Source organism: Hemicordylus capensis, chromosome 1, assembly GCF_027244095.1.
Source record: "Hemicordylus capensis ecotype Gifberg chromosome 1, rHemCap1.1.pri, whole genome shotgun sequence".
Classification (NCBI taxonomy): Eukaryota; Metazoa; Chordata; class Lepidosauria; order Squamata; family Cordylidae; genus Hemicordylus; species Hemicordylus capensis.
Genome location: NC_069657.1, coordinates 83,516,039 through 83,537,939, shown reverse-complemented (window position 1 = coordinate 83,537,939; position 21,901 = coordinate 83,516,039). Strand labels below are relative to the sequence as shown.

At 44.2% G+C, this 21,901-nt stretch overlaps 1 protein-coding gene across 5 annotated transcripts in view; it reads right to left on the bottom strand.

Moving 5' to 3' along the window:
• Positions 1 to 21,901, bottom strand: part of PACSIN3 (protein kinase C and casein kinase substrate in neurons 3) — a 39,246-nt gene that overhangs the window by 15,242 nt on the left and 2,103 nt on the right. Inside the window, exons 1-2 of one of the 5 annotated variants that reach the window (XM_053256320.1) lie at positions 17,501 to 17,865; positions 9,709 to 9,809 (exon numbers count right to left, since the gene is read on the bottom strand). The exons of 3 other annotated variants lie outside the window; for them this stretch is intronic. In XM_053256320.1, the coding sequence (XP_053112295.1) occupies positions 9,709 to 9,727 (19 nt within the window). In that variant the 5' untranslated portion in view covers positions 9,728 to 9,809; positions 17,501 to 17,865. Of the gene's footprint in view, positions 1 to 9,708; positions 9,810 to 17,500; positions 17,866 to 21,901 lie in introns of those variants that run through there. One more of the 5 variants, XM_053256332.1, reaches the window with a different exon arrangement.

Below are 21,901 nucleotides of genomic sequence, written 5' to 3'. Positions count from 1 at the left end.
ACAAACATGGATCCCCTCTCAGGGCAGTACGGGCTGGCACTAGGCCCAGCTGTCTCATCTGCCCCAATTAATCCTCACGTCCACCTCTGGCTACTGCACAGTTAGGATGCAAGTGTAATCACTCCGATTTTTGTTGCTTGGTTCCCACCATCCACAAAGGACTCAAATGTTTTGGAGATAGCTTGTGCACTCCTACATCTGGATGCGAGAATTATACCTGAGTGCACAACAAAGCTAGTATTAGATCATCTTATAATTTCCCCAACATATATATGCTTAAGTGCTTTGCTAAAGTTGTGTTTCTGTTTTTTCACTCATGAATGTTTGAATGTAAAGTAAAGTGTGCCGTCAAGTCGGTGTCGACTCCTGGCGACCACAGAGCCCTGTGGCTGTCTTTGGTAGGACACAGGAGGGACTTACCATTGCCTCCTCCCGTGCAGTATGAGATGATGCCTTTCAGCATCTTTCTATATCACTGCTGCCCAATAAAGGTACCAAAACTGACAACTTCATGCTTGCTAGGCAAATCATTTCCCGCTGTGCCATTAGGTGGCTTTATATAGCTCTACCCAATTGTTACAACCCCTCCATTCTTTCTGAACTCCCAAGGAGTCTCAAAAGTGGCTCCCATCCCTTTATTCTGTACCCCACACATGGAGCAACCTAGCAGGGGACCCTTGCAGGTACAGCTGTCTGCAAGCAAGTTTAGTATTATTTTAAGCATTGAAATAACCAACCCAGTCCTGAAATCCACCTCCCTAATCCTATAGAAGAAACACAAAGTACAAGAAGTGTACAGAATAAAATGAAGACATACAATGTGAACTGCAATAAAGTAAAACCTATGTTTTCACCTATCAATCACCTTCACAACTGATACAGCCCTCAAAAAAAGCGAGCGCTACTTTTCTATTTTAAGTGCTATAGCACAGGAGGGCTGCCCTCTTAAGAACTACCCAACTAGCCCGGCAAGATCTTGCCGCCTTTGGAAATTAATTTCAGTCATGGACTTACTTTAGCATTATAGTCTTAAGGACGAGCCATTTTCTTCTGTAGAAGACAGACAGAACTGAGGGCTTGTAAGATACTTTGCAAGGGAAGAGAGTTTAAAAGAGACAGGCACTGTATTGGGGGCTTAAGTGTTTATTTTGTCCCCAATACAGCACCTTTTGGGGAGTAGATAGATATAAGAAGCCATTGTTGCTTCTGGAGCATCAGCATCCGGCAATCAAAGAGATGGCTGATGATATTTAGGGCTCCGAGCCATTCACTGAGGAGCCAGACCACATGGGCTACCTTCTAATGACATCCCTGGCTTTCAGTATTGATCACCACCATAAGCAGCACCAAAAAGAGAGAAAAGAGCAGCATTGCCCCTGTTAGCCATGTTAAGAAAATAAGTAGCTTCAACACAGTCTTCTTCCATCTAGGTGTTTGAGCCTTGAGCATGGTCATGAGGTTCTCATGACAGAGTGGAATCCTGTAACATGGAGCAGGGAAAATTTGCTCAATAACTGTTGGCCACATATTCAGACTCCTTTCTGCAAGAGAACAGAACAGAAGTTTGCTTTGAGGGATGGGGACCCCAACTAGGAGTAGGCATCTCAGCATCTCATGCGCTACGAGCAGTTTGGCACAACTGAGCACAGTCTTCCTCCTCTTCATTGTCAAGGATGATACATTCAGCTGCCTGATCAGAGAACTGGGCTGACTACCCCACACTGGAGCAGAGGCAGAAAACAGCTGAATGTTTTATGGGAGTGTTCTAGTCAGTCCAGAAAGAAATTTGAGTCAGAGGAGAGGAACAAATATAGAAAAGTCCCCAGTTAATTCCTACGGCAGCTTCCACATCATGCTGCCTCTGTGTGAGTCAGCAAGTACATGTCTTCTATTACAGAAGCTAGGAACGGAAGGTTACCTGGCTGCATTTGCTTTGCATTAGCCCCTGTGATGATGTAAACTTCTTCAAGCAGAATAGAACTGACATTTTTTAGACAGAGTACCACATGGGAAAGCCACCTAATGGCGCACCGGGGAAATAACTTGCCTAGTGAGCAAATTGTTGCCAGTTTGAATCCCCATTGGTATGTCTCCCAGACTATGGGAAATACCTATATATTAGGCAGCAGCGATATAGGAAGATGTTGGAAAGCATCATCTCATACTGCACGGGAGATGGCAATGGTAAACCCCTCCCGTATTCTACCAAAGAAAACTACAGGGCTCTGTGGGTGCCAGGAGTCAACACCGAGGGCACACATTACCACATGAGAAAGCTAAAAAGGAACAATAATAAGCTACCAAAAACATACTTATTGGCAGCAGAACAGCTTACCTCTTGCAAGTTAACCTAGGGATAGCCCCTGTTGTAATTATTAACTACTTAGTTTAACAGTGACAGATTCCAGGAGTAGCTGCAAGTTTTTCAAAAGCTGCCAGGCTTTTTGTTTTTGTTTTTTTGCGCACTTTAAGGGTTTTTATTTATTTTTTTAAAATTATGTCCTGCCTTTTCCCAGTAGAAATGAAGGTGGCTATTTTTTTTTAAAAGGGTGTGTGTGTAGAATAATATGTTGACCCCTTCACAGAGGATCCAGTTTCTCACACAATATACTTCAGGCTTTCCATGCACCCACTTCTCCCCTCAAACACTCTGCATTCGTTAGTCCGCTTCTTATTCAGAGCGCTTGAAATACAAACTCTTCCTTCTTGGTCCAAACCACTAGGCGAGGTTTCCCAGTATTTGAAGAGGCCTGACCCACATGTTTTTAAAATGGTGATCCTGCTATCACTAAGTGCAAACATATTCCAGGAAGTCCAACAATAAGTTATCCACTTCTTTAGGTTTACTGAAAACAGAGCCTTCTCCCTGTGCACCACCCATCAATACTTCCACTGCCCAGAGCACTATCTGGGTGTATCTGAAATGTTTCTCTACCTAATGTCTGTGTCAACAAGACCTTCATGATGAACATCCCAGAAGCATACAAATAGGAAACTTCGCTCACAAGGCAGACTCAATCCACAGTAGATGCGATTCTTGGAGAACTAAACACATTTGAGAAACAAGTTTGCACAGATAAGAGTTTCAGTCTCATTACCCAATATTACATCCAAAACACACCACCACAAGCAGAACGAGTATTCTTCCTACGAGTTGGGCTAAATGGCTAGGTTAATCAGTCACAGTCCACTGACATACATGTGCAATTCAATCTCATTTAAAAGCATTTCCAAATTGGGATGAGATGTTTCAGTCTGACATGGTTCCACTTCTGAGATGAACCCAAGTTCAGAAACTACTTATTTGCTTCCTCAGAAATATTTTCTCACTCCAAGGCAGTACTATCTATACCTCCAATATGCTACTGTGGTTTACACAAGTACTGTTTAATATAAGGATTGGACAGAAGGAGTAAAGACTTCATAAAGAACTAAAAACTTCATTAGCTTTCATGAACCCCCTAGCGTCTAGACAGACTAGATAATGAGTTCCCTGAAGAGATATTTTTCTGCCTTATTATGTTATCTAGAGGCACCAGTACAAGAGCCCTTTATCTACTCTACCAAGAGGACCTTACTTACAATACTAAACCAGTACAAGCCACTGTGAGCTAGTGATGAGTTTTCTACTCCTCACCACAAGGCAAGTTTGTAGGTATTTGGCGTATGGAGAGATCCAAAGGTTAGCTTTTTAAAATGCTAGCAGAGCATGCATTTTAACTAGCCTAGTTAGTTAAGCAAGACTGCAGTGTTGTGTTTAATCTGACTCTCTAGCCAATCAACTGAACTTTTAATACAACACATATAGCAATGCAAGTACTCACCTACTTCCAGAGTAGCACCCCCCTCCGCAGTTAAATTCCTGGCTTGCAACTATAAAGCTGTCTATTTTTTGTAGGTGATCATAAGTATTCCACAAAGCAGCTCTTGTTGCTGTGTGGAACAGGAGTAGGAATGTCCTATGCAAACTTGTGCATTGGCTGTTTTTCCTTGTCCAGAGAGCACTCCCTTGGGGAGTCAGCTTGTTGAGAAAGGAACCAGGAACCAGTGTTTCCCGGCCTCTCCCTTGGAACCTATGCCTATCTGAATTGCTTAATCCAGTTTTACAACAACATTAGCCAAGTGCTCCACAGGTGACTTTTCAGTTTGAAGATGCAAGAGAGATGACATTGCCACACCAGAAACCTTGGTGAAAGGTGTACTCTTCACTGGCTTATCCTAAGAGGCACAACAGTACTCAAAGGACCGTGCTTCAGATATCACCCAGTAATTAGCAGAGAACATTGCATATTGAATCAGACTGGGTGTATGCAGCAATTTGCTCAGAATAGCAGGCCAGTGTATTCCAAATTGCCTTCCTGAGCCCAGTTTTATATTATGCCTTGAAAAACTATGATAGACTTTAAAGCCCCACAGAGTCTCCTAATTTCAAAGCCATTACTTCTCAGTCATTTCTCTCCCAGTGTTGAGCACTTCTTTTCCTTAGGTTCAGGATAATACACTTTGTCATATCAAGTCAAAGTGTATTATCCTGAACCACATTTCTTTAAAACCTTCCTTTGAAATATGGTACGACAAGTGGATTAAAGCCTTTGTCTCAGAGCAAGCTCACGTGAGGGAAAGAATTGCTGGATCATCCCTGTGGAGCTGCCTGGCTAGGCTTCTCCTAAAACTCTTCTGTATTATCGGTAGGTTCACAAGGCTGCCACCACCACCACCCCTCTTATCAAAAGAGCTTGAACCTCCCCAGGCTTGAGGTGGAATCCCAGGGGGGAAAACTCTCCTTATTTTGCTATTGGATCAGTACAAAATCTTCCACGTGCAAGCCTACACATGGTGAGAAAACAGATAGCTGCTAAATGCCCGAGGACCTGTTTACACCAGATAAATCCCCCTTTGGCCCCCCCTTTTCCTGAGTTAAAAACCAACTCTGAGAGGCTTGTAGAAAGAAAATAACTACCAAAAAAGTTTTATTCAATTACTACAGACTGCTTCCATCTGAAGCTCTCTCAGCTTTTAGATACAGTTATGAATACTTAGTAAGATTACAAAAATAGGTTGTCTTAATGCATGCTTAAATGTTTATAGTCTTTTGCAACACCCTAGATAGGTTGGGCGTAGGCTAGTGTTGTTTCTTCTAATTACGTTACAGGTAAACAATATGCAAAACCACACACCCCAAAGAAATAGAAGTTTCTAACACACAATCTGACCAACAATCTGTTCCCTATGCTGAATTCTTTTTTTGTTGAACTCACCCAATTCATGAGGCGAATCAAGCTTCCTGCAATCCTTTCTTTTAAGGATCTACAGAGTTTTTCCATGAGAGAAACCTCTGTGCTGGCATCAACCATGAGGGAGAAAAACTCCATTGCCCCTCACTAAGCCTTTTCGCATGCACTTCTTTCCAACAAAGACTGCTCTTCCTGTTCCCAGAATTCCCAGCAACTGCTCCCTAGGTCCCACCCACCTGGTGTACTGATTGGCTGCCCTGGAGTTCACCAGCATGTCAGTCAAGACAATGGTTCTCTCCCAGTTAACTCTTAGGGGGAGGGGAGGCTGGTTGGTTCACTACACAAGGCTGTAATCCATTTGTCTTTACAGCATTGTTCTCTAGGCAAATGTACACATTATTTTGCCTTTAAGCCAGAAGAGGAATCGGAGACCAATCAACCGTTGCAAGATCAGATCTCTCCACATTCTATTATCTCTGAAACCATGAGTAAGCATGCCACAGCTAGAAGACACAATCATCATTGTTGCCATCTTCCTCCTCCGTTATTTCAAGAAGTGCCTAAAGTGTAGTGTCACCTGTTCCCTGTACAACTGTCCCAACCCTCATGTCCCTAAATAGCATCATTTTTCACCATTTATAGTATCTGTACTTGCAGATTAATATTTCCTAGTTGTCAGCTCCATCAGTTACAGTCATGATATTTTTAACTTCCTGATATGCAATGGCATCACTTGGTTGACTCATCTCCACGTGAACAGACCAATATTCCAGTGCCTCCAATACATGTTGCCATTTGTGTCCTGTATATTTCTCATCTCTACTGAACACCAAGCTTGCCTCTGAAAGCCAGACCATGGCCTTTTTAAGAAGCTGAAAGGGTCCTGAACCGAGCCCATCTGCCTGCTTCCCGCATCCATATTGTGGCAGGAGTGATTTCATCACCAAACCATCCCCAAGCGGGAAAGGACCCAATTGATTCTAGATAGGCTTCAGAGATTTGTGCTATTCTATGCTCCTGTTTGGCAGCTTATCTCAATACCACATTGTTTCCCCAATATTTAACCTACATTTTTCTTGTTACAGCACAGACCCTGGAGCTTTTCTGTACTTTATTACTAATGGGAATTGATCTATACATTCCTCAACCTCTTTCTAAATGAACTGAACCAGGCATGTAATTGGCTACTAAGACAGAGCATCTGCCCATGCTCCCCTTAAAGTCTAGAATTTATGTTGCTTTCCCCTGGTATTACACATATTTGCAAGTACTTTTGGGAACAATTATGCCACAAACTGAGCACTGTACCCCAGCCAAGGAACAAGTAGAGCAGAATAATTGTGCATTAAAAAACACAAGCTATGAAGCAAAATGTATTATTTTCAATCCACCTCACAGGAATATCTTTACAACATTACAGATCTAAAAACTAGAGCAAATACTTTTCATTTATTTGATTTGAACTGCAAAACACCGCAAACAAAACAAGTTCACACTGGAGAACAACTTGAAGTTTCGTTGCTTTTCTCTTTGCAAAGATTAACATTTCTTTTCAGTGCCTCCACTGATGATTTTCTGTTCATTTCTATACTTTGGAAAGTGTTCTGCATTTAGTACCACTCAGCTTTTGCATCAGCCATGTACCCAGCAAATTTTCCACTAGGTTTGCCATGTACAAATTTGCATTCATTCCACTTACAACTCTTCATTCTTTAAAAAACACAGGACTACAGATCCTACATTTTTTTTACTCTTAGCATTAAGCCTGATGTATTAGAAAGTCTCTGCAACTATGTTCCAACAGCTATGTCAAAGTAGCTGCTGTACACTACCCAATTTAATAATTCCCATGTTTGTGAAGTATCTCCTAAACTGCCACATAAGAAAAATGTTTTAAAGTATATAAAAAAGCCTTTCCAGTTCTGATTTCTGACCTACATTTTACAGAAGAGCTCAAGACAAAGAACATCCAGATTTCTTGGGATTCTTTAATCGGAACATTTTATAGAGCTTTTACAATGAAGAAGAGAGAGAAAGGGAAGGAAGGGGGGGGTCTTTACTCCAGCTCCATGCCTCTCTTACTCAATTTCCTCTGCTTTGATGATGGGAAGATTCATTGTTCACACTTCTGCCAGTATAACTAGTTTATTCAATTGCTTCCTCCAAGAAGAAAACCCAAACATGAAAGGCAAATTTCAGAGCCATTCAGAGCAGCAACCCTAGAGGCCAACAGCTGTACACCAGCCTATTTTATATGAATTAGAGGCCTCCTTGGAGAAGAATATGCCTAGGAACAGCATTTCAAAGAAGAGCAGAGACCACCACCCAGGAGAAACCTTGACAGCATTTCTCACAAGTCACAACATGGGAAGAAGTCCAGATGTGACGAGTTTATCAATGCACTCCACATTAAACATCATGTCTCAAAACAGAAACATCTTTTTTTTTTAAAAAAGGATGACTAAAGCCAATGGAAATGAAACAAGTATTCTTAAAAACCTGAAAACTTTTAATCATGATCTGAAACACACAGAAGTGGCACACTGAGGGGGTAAAACAATTGTGGTATAGGACACTGGAGAGAGTCCCGAGTCTTTCAACTCACTTGAATGTACCCCGATTAGACCAAGAGGTCAAGTGCTTACCTACCACTTTCTAAGTCTTCAACACAGACATCCATGTGTATTTTCTGTGCCAACCAGACATTAAATGGGGCCAAAACTCAGTGGTAGAGCATCTGCTTTGCTTGCAGAAGGTCCCAGGCTCAATCCCTGGCATCTCCAGGTAGGTCTGGGAAAGGCCCCTGCCTGAAACCTTGGAGAGTCACTGCCAGTGAAGGTAGACACTACTAAGCAAGATGGACCAATGGTCTAACTCTGAATAAAGCAGAGTTACCTAATCTTTCTGTTAATTGCCCAGAGGTTTCTTGTAGACAGACTTTCACTTGCATTCAGATTATGCCATTAAGAATGTAGGGCCTTACTTTCTCCTTTCCAGTCTGTCCGCCTTCAAGTAGAATGGCCACCACTAGACAGATGTGCTTAGTCTTTGCTGCATGTGGAAAGGCTCAGCAACTTACTTGTGAAGGACCATGCATCACAAAATCAGGAGGCTTTGTCAAGTTCTCCATCTGCTCTCCCAAAGCCCAATTCTCATGGTCAGCAGAATCAAGTGCTAAGAGTTCTCCATGATTAGGTCACTCAGGTGTGGAAGATGGCTTGTTAGAATGGCCCCATTACAAACTAGAAAAAAATGCACACAGGAAGGCTAGGCTCTTTCCCCACAAACATTTTTCTATATTCTAGTTTTCTGTATTTTAGAAAGAGTACTTTTTGCATCTAGGCACCAGATTAATTTGTTTCTATTATAACCAACTTGCATTTTGTCACACTATGAAAAGGTTTTGGTGACCCCTAAGGTGTAGCAATGGGGTAATGGATGAAAGCAACTCCACCATTCAAGAGACTGTTCTCATGCACTTTTTAAATACTGTGGACACAAGGAACAAGTTGTGGGAAGTTGCTTTAGGTTGCAATTCTCAGTACTGTTTTACTGATCATCCCCATTCATTTTCAGTAATGATATGTCAGCATAATCTATAAGGATCAGATAGATATTGCATAAAACAAAGATTCTTCCTAATTTATTTCCAACTCACTCATGTGCACTGCATTTAAAAAGGGACAAGAGAACAGTCTCTTAGAGGGGGTGGGTGGGAATAGCAGAGTTGCTTTCATGCATTACAAATATTTACATTCATTGCTAATGGAAGACAGGGTCTTGGAGAGCAAGTCAGCCCCGCTGCCACCCAAACACATGCTCCATGGCTATGCATCTTCTGTCACGCATTGTAAATACTGCAAAACAAGGTTTACACACCTTAAGTTATCAGTATACTGAAGACCAGAATCAAGTCTGTTCAGAGGGCACATTTACTGAAGAAAAGCTAGTTTAGAAGAGTGTGTGGAGCTAATGTCACCTCTACAATCATCCCAACTCCTCACACTTTAACATCTCAACTGCCAATTTTACCAGATGCAGTTACCACCCAGAGGCATACTCTAGGAAGTGTTTCAGGCAGTTAGCATTGCTAGCATGTTATCTCCATACATGATTCAGCCTTAACCCAGCCCATTTGCACATGAATCATCATGCCCTCTCTTCATGGGTCAGCATTCTGCTTCTGTTCTGTGCAATTCAAGTCTTTACTGCTTGTATTCCCAATAAGGCTTTAATCTCAGGCTTTCTAAGTTCAATTAAAACCTCCAACAGCCTGCTGTCAGCTATGCTAAAAGTGGAGATATTGTCTCTCAAGATGCTACTTGCTTTGGATCACTAAGTCTGTTCATGAGCCCAGCTACCTCCAGTTAGATGTTGGCAGCACACAGCAGCTACACACACAGCTTGCTTTCTGTGAACTTCTACAGCAGAGCCTGGCCTGCCATTTAGCAGAAGAGCAGTCTGCAGCAATTACCATAGTCATGCTTAGACATCTGTCAAGGACTTCAGCCTGGAAAAAGTCAAAACCTTTGGGGAATCCTTAGCAGCAAGGAAGAAAAGCAACACTGTAAAAGCCTAGAGGTAAGATAAAAATAGGATGTAAATCAAGACAAATGCATTCATTCAGGAGTTTGCCACAAAACACCACAGTACTATATAGAGAATTACTCTTTTTATCAAGGAACATACAGAGAATACTTCCTCTCAGCTTAACACTGCCAGGGTTGGACTACAATATTATTTCGCAATCCATACTCCCAAAGACAATCCCACAACTAAGCAAGTAAAGAAGAAACTCTTTGGATAAACAATTTCCATTTTTGAGTTGTTGCACACCTCAAGCAAGAAGTTCATTTGCTAGTTAACCATGTTGATCTTAATGAGAACTACCTTTATAGTAGGCCTTTTACTAGCCAAAGACTAAACAAACTTCATGTCAGTTAGCTTTAGTGTGTGCATGTGCAGGTTTTAAAGAAGGACAAAAACATTCACCAGCAGAAGTATTCATCTTCAAGTTTTGAGTTTCTCAAACCAAGCACCACAGATGGCCAGTTAGGACCAACACAAGATCTTACAGACACAGAGGGTCTGATCTTCTAAATGCTTGTGACCATGCAAAGCATTTCCCTATAGACATCAGGTATAAATGTATGAAGAATTAAGACATCCAGTTTTTGTGCTGTATAGTACTTTATATAGCAAGCTGTTTATGACAGTGAATCTACTCAGAGTGAATCTACTCAGAGTCTAACCTGAAGCATATTATTATTATTATCCTCTTTGTTGCTGCTGTGTTTTACAGTTTTATTGTCTTTTTTGAACTTATAGATTTGTTCTATTTTTAATATGCAAATGTAATATTTGTACTGTTAACTTTCATAGATGTGTACTCTTTTTTAAAATATGTTGTGCAATGCCTTGGGATTACTTTTGATGAAAGGCTGTATATAAATCTAATAATTAAAAATAAAAAAAATTGAGCTTAGAGAGATGGCACAAGAAACAGGGAGATACCAAGACCATTAAGAGCTGCTCTGAAGCCAGATAACTGACAGGTGAACAAATATGATTTAAGATTATTATTTTTCTACATGCCAAGGCACACTTTACACTTTATGTGGCTGTGAGCATAAGCTATGAATTTACAGACCCTGGTTAAATACTCAACCTAGCCATGATCTCCTATATGGTATTTATAAGGGGTCCACTACGTCTCCCCCACCCAATCTGTAATATGGGGATAATATTGGCTTACCAAGAGGTTTGTTGCAAGGATTAGTGAGATAATTTATGTAAAGGGCTTGATGGAACAAATACGAAGTGACTGGAAATTTAACAGATCCCATCAGCCTGCATCAAATTAACAAACGTTAACTCCATGGGCTATAGAGTCTCCTAGACTATGTCTAAAAACAAAGGCCCACAAATTTCCAACCACTCTTCCATTCTCGTTTTCATGTAATCTTGTCTTAACTTGTGAGAGTTAAGTATGTAGAAGGTTGCTGATCATGAAAGAGAAGTGTTTATCTATTAGGGCAGCTGACTTGCATCATCATGGTAGGTTAAAGTAAAAGCTATTTCTTAACACAGGGTGAACAAAGAAAAACATTTCTAACCAAGACCTTTTCTAACATAGTTCTTGTGTCAATGAGCTACATTAAGCCTATCCCAGCCTGTTGATATATCAGCTCTGTACTGCCAAGCAGTGTTCCCTCCAAGTTGTGCGCACATTCACACATTTGGTTGTTGTTGTTTTTTAATGTTCACTCAGTTCATTATAGATCCCACTCAAAATGAATCAGGAAGGCCCCACTCTGAATGCACATGTGCACGCACTGCCTTGATACTTCCGCCCATAACAAAACTCATTCTGCACACAGATGAAAAAAGATTAGGAGGTAATACTGCTGCCAAGTAGCATCAGTCCCATCATTGGAACAACTGTATAGGAAGCATTGTGTAATGCTGGGCACAGGAACCTCTTTTCTGGGCAAGCAAGGCAAATGTTAGCAGGGAGTACCAGATAGTGGGGCAGTTATCTGGCATTCTCACCTTGCTCTTCTTCCTACCAAAAAAAGCAGGATGATAAAAAGATTTTAAAATTAAAATCAGATTTTATTTTTTAAAATTCACAACAATAATTTATCATGAATGTTAATAATAACTTCTGATTATGTATTCTATGAACATGTTAGTGGTGTATGCGGATGAGATATAACAGACCTGCTCTGTCCTACTCTGCAGGTGGTGTACATGCACACACTCCCTTGTCCCCTCAAACGTGCAAAGACATTAGGCCCATTCACACGTTATTGTCAGCATTCGTACAATGAACTTAAAGTGTACACAGCTACAGATCTGTACATAGGTACACTCATTCACATGTTATGCTGAATGCAGGTAAAGAAGTACACTTCCTATCTATACCATGTATTTGAAGGGCTGGTATCCAGGTTCATTTTCAAAATGAACACAAGTACTCATTTGTGTGAATGACCGTACAAGTGTACAGACAACTGTACAGCACAGTGTCTGAATCAGGCTAAAGAAGGCCAAAGAATGGAGGATTTGGGGGGAATAGAGTAGATCTGAGCAAGATGGGGGAGGCAGGATATCAATGCAAGGGATAGGGGAGGGGGAATAGAAAATGAAGCCAAAAGTGAACAGAATATATTCATGCAGTCCTGAGGAAACTTCTTCTGAGTGCATCTTCCATTGTAGAATGGAAACACCTATCATGGCAGTAGGCTGTAAAAGAAACCCCATTTGGGGCAATTTTTATGAAGTTCCTGCACCTGTGGATAAGACAGGTATGTGTGCGAAATACAAACAGTGCAACAAAGAAATGCAAGATCTGGTTGCCCAAATAAAACCGCATTACAAGAGGTTTGCACCTATCAAAGTGTGTACCTGTCTTCTAAAATATGAAACTTACATCTATCCCAGAATGTGTATTAATGTTATATTAGGCAAGAATGTACTTTTACTAGAAAATGATGATTACATAGAATCTTCTTGCCTAGTGATTTAAATAATTAAAATTGAATCCTGTGAAGTGATTTAAATCAATTCGACCCTGAAAAATAATAAATATCCATATAATGTCAGAATAAAGGCTAAATCAGGGAAACATTTTATCATCTCTTGACTAAGGATTAGCATACATGCTCGGGTGCAAAACAGAGTTGCTTTGAGATTGGATTTGGTTCTTTCCTCCTAAAGCGAGGATGGCTATTTGAGAAGCAAACTTCTCTAACATCAAAGCAGCAGAAGCTCATAATATTCTCTGTTCAGTTTCCCCAGCTAAGTCTACATATGGCACTCTATTTCCCCCCAGAAAGAGATAAAGCTTTTTAGAGAATATGCAGCAGAGTACCCTACAGTGTCCCAACCATGACTCCCTCCCCTTAGAAAGATAGTAATCTTTTTGAGGAATCTAAGTAAACCATCTGTACAATTCACAGGACAGCTTAAGAATGAAATATTACAGTGTCAACCATGTGCAGCTTCACTAGTGCCTCATTTTATGTTCTACTTCCTAGAGCTATCAACTATGATTTCCATTTACTTGTGCTTTTATAATTGCGTCTACAAAAGGTTGCCACTGCATTTTGCCATTAAAATGTTAGGAGGAGATATAAGATCAGAATATGCCATTTCATCTTTGGCCTCTTTTTTATGTTAATCAACAAGAGTTTCCCACACTCCCATTTTGGGAATCCAGGTGGTGTTGTTTTTTTAAAGATATTCTTTCCCAGTGTAGCATGTGCCAGTACAGATCCCAATGTACACTTCTGCTGTGTCAGAAACAGCTACATACAGGTACAATGTGGTTTGTGGATCGCATGGTCCAATTCAGCCTACAAGCATGCTCAAAAAAAGAAAGAAATCTCATAATACCATGTGTCTACATATGCCTAAACAGCATGCCAATTCCAGCTTGCCTTAGATGATTTTAATCAGCTAGAACTCAGTCTTCAGCCAAGAATGCTTGGTTAGATCTGCCAACCCTTGCCAGAATGGAACTTGCCCCAAAGCTCTGTCTTCCAAAGTGTTGGCAGACACCACATGCAATCATTCACTAAACCTTGTCAATTTTTCACCCCACTCACTGCCACCAAAGCCATTCTAGACAGGTGACAGGCCCTTCAGTTTATCAGGTATGGTGAACTTAGGTTTGTTTTACCCCGTGAGGAAGATATTTTATGCAGTTAAAAAGGAAGTGACATGAGCACTGTAGATGCACGCATCCAATAAAAACAACATTTCTGAATGCCATTACAAGTGAGGAAATTAAAGAGAGCTGTGAGTCAGCTATGTTAAGGCAGAAGGAGGAATTTAGCAATTTTCCCTATTGAAATTGACAAGAACAGTTCCTTTGTTAGAAGCAGAGTGGACCACTGCTTCACGCTTTGCTATAGAGAAATCCATCAATGCACAGAGAAAGGAGCACACGCACACTATTTTCTGCCATAGGAACACAGGTCAGACAGCCAACACATGCAAGCCTTGTTTAAGGCATCTTTTGCTCTCACACCAGGTACACAATGCAAATGAACATAGGGTCATCTAAAAATCACATACACGTAATAAAGAACTACAGCTTTATGCCACAAGATCCATACATACGGTATAATATGTGTATGTGTGTTGTGGAGATAAACAACTATAAATTGCTCCACAATATAATAGACATGCACACCATTCTTAAATAGCACTGTGCATGCAGTGATGCCCTGTAGGGTCTTTAAGGCTGCCCGTTGCCCTCTCAGTTATCCCAAATAGCATCAAGAGCACAATCAGTTATATAAAGAGATTAAACTTGTCTGCCCATTATCAGATATTTCTTAAGCTTCTTCAAGCAGTGCATGAATTTCTTCAAGCAGTGCATGAAGTTAGCCCATGAAAAGAAAGGAATGAAACCCTGACCTAAGTTACATTTGGCCAATGGGCCTGTTATTTTCCCTGGTAGAAAGGGATAAGGAAGGAGGAGTCTAGCTTAGAATTGGGTATTCAGCCAGCCTATGAGCTTTAGAGAAGTGAACCGAGACCTCTGGGATAACCCACTGGGGGGTGGACACAGCTATGAAGATCTTAAGTCAGGGTGGTTAACTTTTGGTTGTCCCATACTCCATGGAGGTGGCCTCGTTCTTCTCACACACTAAACTGGAATGGTCATCACTTAGTTCCTCAGTAAGTAAAGGTCAAGCAGTAGATGTCTAGAGGAGCTAGCTTGAACCTTGGGGCCTGTTTCCAAGAAAAATAAATTTAACATATAAAATAGCTTGGAGCTGCTTTGTGGTCAAAGAATCCTCATCAGGAGACAGATTTTGAGTATACTTCACATAATCTTGTTTCTTATCTGGCAATTGCAACATGTGAAGCAGCTCTTTGTTATCCTTCAGCAGTCACTACTGTCAGAAAACCCAGAGATGAAAATCCTTCTCCAAGCCATAACTCAGCCAATTGTGCAATGCACTAGGAGGGATTCCATTCCTGCTCCACTCAGCAATCAGTTCACACCTAGAAACAGGCAGTTTAACCCAACAGCTGTCATTTTACTCTTCATATCATCATAGCTGCAAACCCTTCTCATGTTATCCAAGAAAAAGTATGGTCAAGACACACACATTTTAAAAGCAATATTTTCATTCCTTAACAAGATAAGTGTTCTTAGAGGCTTGCTAAACATTGTTTAGCTTCAGACACTTCCATATTACCATGCAAATAAGAGCCTAGCAGACTTTAGTGCTTCTGGCATGTCATTTTTGAAAGACATCTGGAGCCCAAGAAATTCAAAAATGCACATTTGAAGCAGCTTGTGGCCTCCGCCCCCCCCACACACACACTTTGACCAACCCTTCAAAACACAGATCTTGTTAAGTGCAACAACTAAGGAAAGCTTAGTTGGCAAAGAAAGCTGTTAGACTTGTTCCTGGATTTGTACAGCTTGCAAAGCACTTCTGACATTTCTTTTGAGGAGCTTCTGACCTCTTCTGGGACCAAGAAAGGACAAAGCACAGATGGCCTGGCTATATTAGAAATCCAGTATTAAGTTGCCTCTACAAAGACACCAGTGCAGCATATTAACTTTTCCCCCCTCCATGTTCTGAGTCACCAACAATTGCTGAGGCCAGGGAACCAAGTCAGATGGGCTGCAAGTGCAACACCTGGCATCTGCCTGTCCTTAGCCAAATGCCATTTAATCAGACAGTTACAGAGCAATGCTCCTCAGCATAAAGGCTGCTTGTCTTCAACTTGAGCAAGACTGAGTCTCATCTTTTCATTCCAATGTCAGAGGCACAAGACTTAGCATGTGGATTTTGTTTCTGTACAAACCACAGTTCGTTACAGAAATTATATCTTCTTTCTCCTTTCCTTAATTCCACCTCCCCAATCTTGTTGTCCATCTTATTCAGGTTTCCTAGTTTACAAGAGGCCCCTTTCCCTGTTATGTTACCCACTTCCAGTTATTTAAAGATGTTGGCTCTAAATTTATCTCCTATCAGGGGAAAGCAGCAATTAGTTACAAAAGCACATGCACACAGCCCACCACCCCTTCCAAAGTTTCTCTAACACTCAGAAGCTTGTCAGAACACAAGACACTTGTTTTGAGCAATTCTGTGACAATATAATCTACTGAGATAGAGATGGTAATGTTTTACCTTCTTCTGCAGGAGCAAGTACCTTTTTGAGAGGGGGAGGTGTAACTTCAAGTAACTGTGTCCCATCCTAGATAAAACATCCAGGAACTATTAACTACCACCATCAGAGCCCCTGGAAGGGGGAAAGTAATAGGGAGAAGGGTGTAGTGGTGGCTGAAACTACCCATTCCTTTTAAACAAAAGGTGCTGCCAAACTCCAATTCAGAGCATGGAGCTTCAAGTTTCAGTGTGGGAAGCTACTCACCACAGAGCTTTCACAAAGGGGCTCTGTCCCACCAATCAGATGAGCCTGCTCCTCAGTAGAGGGATCCTTCCTCAAAATACAGTCAGAGAAAAGAAGGGAGTACAAGCATTTGTAGGTTCACAATGCTGATCAGTCAGCCCTTGATTTTTTTTTTTTAAACCATCACAAAAAACAACTTAAGATGGTGTTGGTGTTTCCTCTGTCTTATTAGCAAGAGTAAAGTTAAGCCACCCCTGAGGTGGGTGTGGTGGTGGTTTCAGCACAAGACAGCTGTTGTTACCTACCTGCCCACACACCCAGCGAAAGGAATGTCCCAGAGAGCAACGTGGGAGCCCCAAATCGCGGCTCCACTGACGTAATTCAGTCTCAGGCTGAAGGACTTGCTCGCTCCCACCTACCCACGCGCAACCCGAGGAGAAGCGAATGCTCCTTACGAGGGGGAGGAGGGGAGAGGAAGGAAAAGAGCAACCCCTGGCCATACCCCAGTCGGTCCCGAGAGAACGCAGGAGACGCCTCAGTATTCCCCCGATCCGGTAGCGGTTACCTTCTTGGAGCCGCAGCTGCTGGCTTGAAGAGAACAATCGCGCTCTGTCTCCTCACTTGGGCAGCAAGGGCGCGAGTCGCCTTCCAAAGGCAGGGCAGCAACAGCAGCAGCAGCGTCCGGCAGCAACGGATCAAGGAGGTAACTGGGCGCCGCAGGACTCGCTGGGGATCCGATGGTCTAAAGGAAAGCACCCCCGCCCTTTCCCCCCAAGGAACCCGAATCCCCTTCTTCCCCCCGAGAGACACAGCAAGGAGTCTGGCCCCCGCAGCAACAGCAGCAGCCCACAGGGACGAAAGGTTACCAGGAAACTTACCTCTCAAAGTTGTTGCTCTGGAGACTCCCGCTCAGCGGAGAGTCCCGGAGCTTGCTTGCCTGGAGCAGCGGTGAGCCGCCCCTGCCCTCCTGCTGCTGCTGCGTCCGCCTTCCCCTTCGGGCTCCGCGCTCGCTCTCCGGCTCCCGCAGCCTGCTCTCTGTCGCCCCTCCCCCTATTTCAAGCAGCAGGACGGGACGCGGCTGTGGGGGGGGGGCGGCCCGCCTCCCCACCAGTGGGCGGACCCAGGCAGCCCCCTGGGGACTTGGGGGAAGGCTGCGGCTGGCTGCCAAGCCGAGAGGGCCTGGCCTGCTGCTGCTAGCAAGAAAGGGAGTCAAGAGGTTTCCTCCACCCTCCTGCCTCTAGGGAAGAGCAGGGAGCTTTTGATCCAATTAGCCCGCTGTCACTCTGGGGATGAACCGAGGCCCTGCCCAACAGCAGCAGCGGCAGGGAAAGCTGAGCTGGTCATCCCGTGGGGCGGGGGGGGGCGGCCGGCCGGCCGGCCAGGGATATTAACATAACTGCAGCTCGGGCTCGGCTTCGGATCCTGGTTTCCAAGTCAAGACTTAGACCTGGGACGTCATGGGAGTAGCCTCTGTGCATGCAGAGTGTGCGTGTGTGATTGTGCCACGAGTGAGTCACCACAGCCAGCGGCGTCCAGGAAAAGGCAGAGCTCACACGTCAGGCGCCGGAGAGCGAGGCAGGCTTAAACCCTGGCCGGCGGGCGGCACCTCTCTTCTTTTAAAGATCGGCCACTGGCCACCCCTATTTTGCTGCGGAGCAAACTCTTCCCCTTCTAGATCTGTGCCGAGCCGGCGCAGAAATGTGGGGCAACCAACAGGCATTAGGAGGGGGTCTGCCTGTGTGGATATGGTCTCCTCCCGCCCGGGTGGGTGGAGGAGGAGGAGGGTTTTCTGCGATGAGGGAGAAAGGGCACAGTCGCGTTTGCTCAGCGTTGGAAGTCCAACTCCACTCTTTCCTTGCCAAGGAAGAAGCAAGCAGTGATTCAGACAGGCGTTTTCCGAGTCCCAAGCTGTCTCTAGTGGATGGGCAAGCAAAGCACTGCTGTGAGGAGTCTCTCTTGGTGACGACGCTGCTGGCACTGCCCTCCTGGAACAGCCGACTCACCTTTTCTGCTGCACCCCTTCTCCGTTGGCCAGTCGCCTGGTTTCCAGGAGCAAAGAGCCGAGATGTTTGGCTGAAGAGAAACCTGTTGTTCCACGTGTCCTTCTCCAGCCAAACTTCGGAAGGATATGGTGTGGCGGTGTCCCCACTTCTCTCTGAACCATGTTTCATTTGATCTAGCTTTCTGTACCTGCCTAGCCCTACAGTGAATTAGAGCTACATTCTTCACCTTCTCTGGCAGTGCCTGACGCCACATTCCTAACACACACTTTGGCCGCGACTGGGCCATTTAAGACAAAGTTTCACATTACATGCTATAACTTACAAATAACATAGGAAAGTTTTCTTGCTCTGTCTTCTTTCTCTATCTCTGCTTGAACACCTTGAAGTTTCCTTATTGGGCACAGTGTGATTGATTGATTGATAATTGATTAAGTGCCATAGAGTCGGTGGCAACTCTTAGTGACCACATAGATAGATTCCCTCCAGGATCATCTGCCTTCAACTTGGCCTTTAAGGTCTCTCAGTGGTGCATTCATTGCTGTCTTAATGGGGTCCATCCACCTTGCTGCTGGTTGTCCTCTTCTCTTTCCTTCAACTTTCCCCAGCATTATAGACTTCTCAAGGGAGCTGGGTCTTCACATCATGTGTCCGAAATATGATAGGGCATAGTCTAGATGTAGTTTATTTCCAGGAGACAGAACTTTACTATGTACCAGGGCTGAGTTTCCAAAATTAAAGGTGTCAGCTCTCAAGGTTGTCGTGGGCCCAGAGACAAGATTTATAATGCCCCCCCCCCAAAGCTCAGCTCATGAAGTAATGTTCTGGTGGCTCCAGGTCTTAACACTCACATCAGTTCTGTAGGACGAATACAACTGAAGGAAGCCCGGGTGGGTGTGCGACTGGGGGAGTCAGTCATGTGATTTGCCTCTTGGCCCCCCCCCCCAAGGCAGGGGCCCCCCAGACAACTGTCTCCGCTTGCCGTATTATAGTTACACCCCTGGCATCACTCCATATTTGTATTTTCCTTAATATCTAATGGGGGGAGGACTAGTCATTAGTTATTAAGGGAAAAACACACTGCACACAGCACCTTAAGTTGTACAGTGGGGAAATGCTTGACTAACAAGCAGAAGGTTGCTGGTCCAAATCCCTGCTGGTATGTTCCCCAAAACTGAAAAATATGGGAAACACCTATATCGGGCAGCAGTGATATAGGAAGCTGCTGAAAAGCATCATCTCACACTGTGCGGGAGGAGGCAATGGTAAACCCTTCCTGTATTCTACAAAAGACAACCACAGGGCTCTGTGGGCACCAGGAGTCAAAATCGACCTGATGGCACACTTTACCTTTATACTGCACACATCTGGAAAACACTTATTTTCCCATGCTAGTACAAGACGCTAGAAGCCACTATCAACAACCCCAGACATGTCTGGATGAAACAGATTATCTAGATCCATTTCAAACTGGGTTTCAGGTGGGCTATGGGGTGGACACAGCAGCCCTGCACCAGCATTTTTGGAGACAGCGTTGGCAGGGAAGAAAGTGGCAGGGGGATGGGCACCCTCCCTGCTCCTTAAAAGTCAATCCCCCACCTCTTGGGAGTGCATAAACCTGTTAATGTACATCCCTACTGCCTTGGTTGGCCTGATGGCTATTAGGAATTGCCAGAGGGAGTGCAACTCTGTTGGTCCTTTGGATCTCTTGGTGGCTTCTGATACCATACCATGATATCTTTCTGGAACGTCTGACAGGGTTGGGAGTGGGAGGCACTGTTTTGCTTTGGTTCTGCTGATACCCCTCGGAATTCAGATTCCAGATGGAATCAGATTCCAGATGGTGTCGCTTGGAGACTGCTGCTCTTCAAAGCAAGAGCTCCAGTACAGAGTCCTACAAGGCTCCAAAGCTTTGTAACATCTATATGAAACCCACAAAGAGAGATCTTCAGGAGATTTGGTGCAGGGTGCTGCCAGTATGCTGATGACACGCACATCTATTTCTCCAAGTCAACATCATCAGGAAAAGGCATAGGGGCTATTCCCACGATATGGAAAAATCGGGCTAGGAAAGCCTAGCCCAATTTTTCCCAATTGTGGGAACCATCGGGCTTGGCTGCGACCCCGGTGGTTCCTAGGTGGGTAACCCGCCCAAGTGCCCCTGCCCTTAGCCTGGGTTTGTGGAGCGAGCGCTCCGCAAAACCGGGCTCCCTGATCGTGAGTAGCCGCGGCTCTGCGCCGTGGCTACTCGTGAGTAGACACCCAACCGGGAAGCAAAAAGCCACCTCCTGGCTCCAGGGGTCTCCCCAGTATGCCCTGCACACTCGCGCAGGGCATACTGGGGCTTCCGGGGGCCACGCAGCCCCCGAGCTCCCCAGCCCCTGCTGGCTCCATCATGGAGCCAGCAATCGTGTGGGCTGCCAATATGGCCGCCCAGCACTTCCTGCAAGATCGTCTGTGGGGAGAGCGGGCTTAGCCTGCTCTTCCCGCAGCTTTGCAAAAAGCGTGTCTCATGGATCGTGAGACCTGCCCCATAATCTCCCTAAATGCCTGCCTGGAAGAGGTGATGGGCTGGATGAGGGATAACAGAGAGGCCATGCACACTGCTGTTTTTGGACAAGGAGAGCAGGCAGTGGGGAAGGCAGGGTTTCACCTACCTTCCCCCCAGACGATCTTCTGTCCCATCTTTAGCGCACCACCTCATGCCCATATGATCCATGCTGCTCCATGCAGCACAGAACATGGAGGCTGGGATTCGTTTTCCTGGCCTCCAGGAATCCCCCAATGCACTGCATGAGGAGCAGGGTGCAATGGGGGATTCCCCAGGGGATGGGCGCTCTAGGCACTTGACTTTGTGTATGCTCGGGCTGCGTGCATACACACAAGCCCAGCACCAGGGTTAAGGGAGTGAGGTAAGGGTGTGAGCTACAGTTAAGAGCAGTTCAGGGTGCAAGCTAAGGGTGTCCTTAACCCTGGCTAAAAGCCAGGGTATAAAGTAGGGTTGGGCAAAGTGGCAGCACCTGGATCAGCCTCGATCCTGGCATTGCACATAAGCAGCCTAACCCAGGCTGGGCTACCCTAGCCTGGGTTAAGCTGCTCGTGAGAATAGCTTTTGAAACTGAATCCAAATAAGACTGAGGTACTTATTTTGAGGGGTCAGAAATCAGGAGACAGTTTTGATCTGCCTGTCCTGGATGGGGTTACACTCCCCCAGAAGGAACAGGTACAGAGTTTGGGAGTACTTCTGGATCCAAGCCTCTCTCTTGAGTCTCAGGTTGA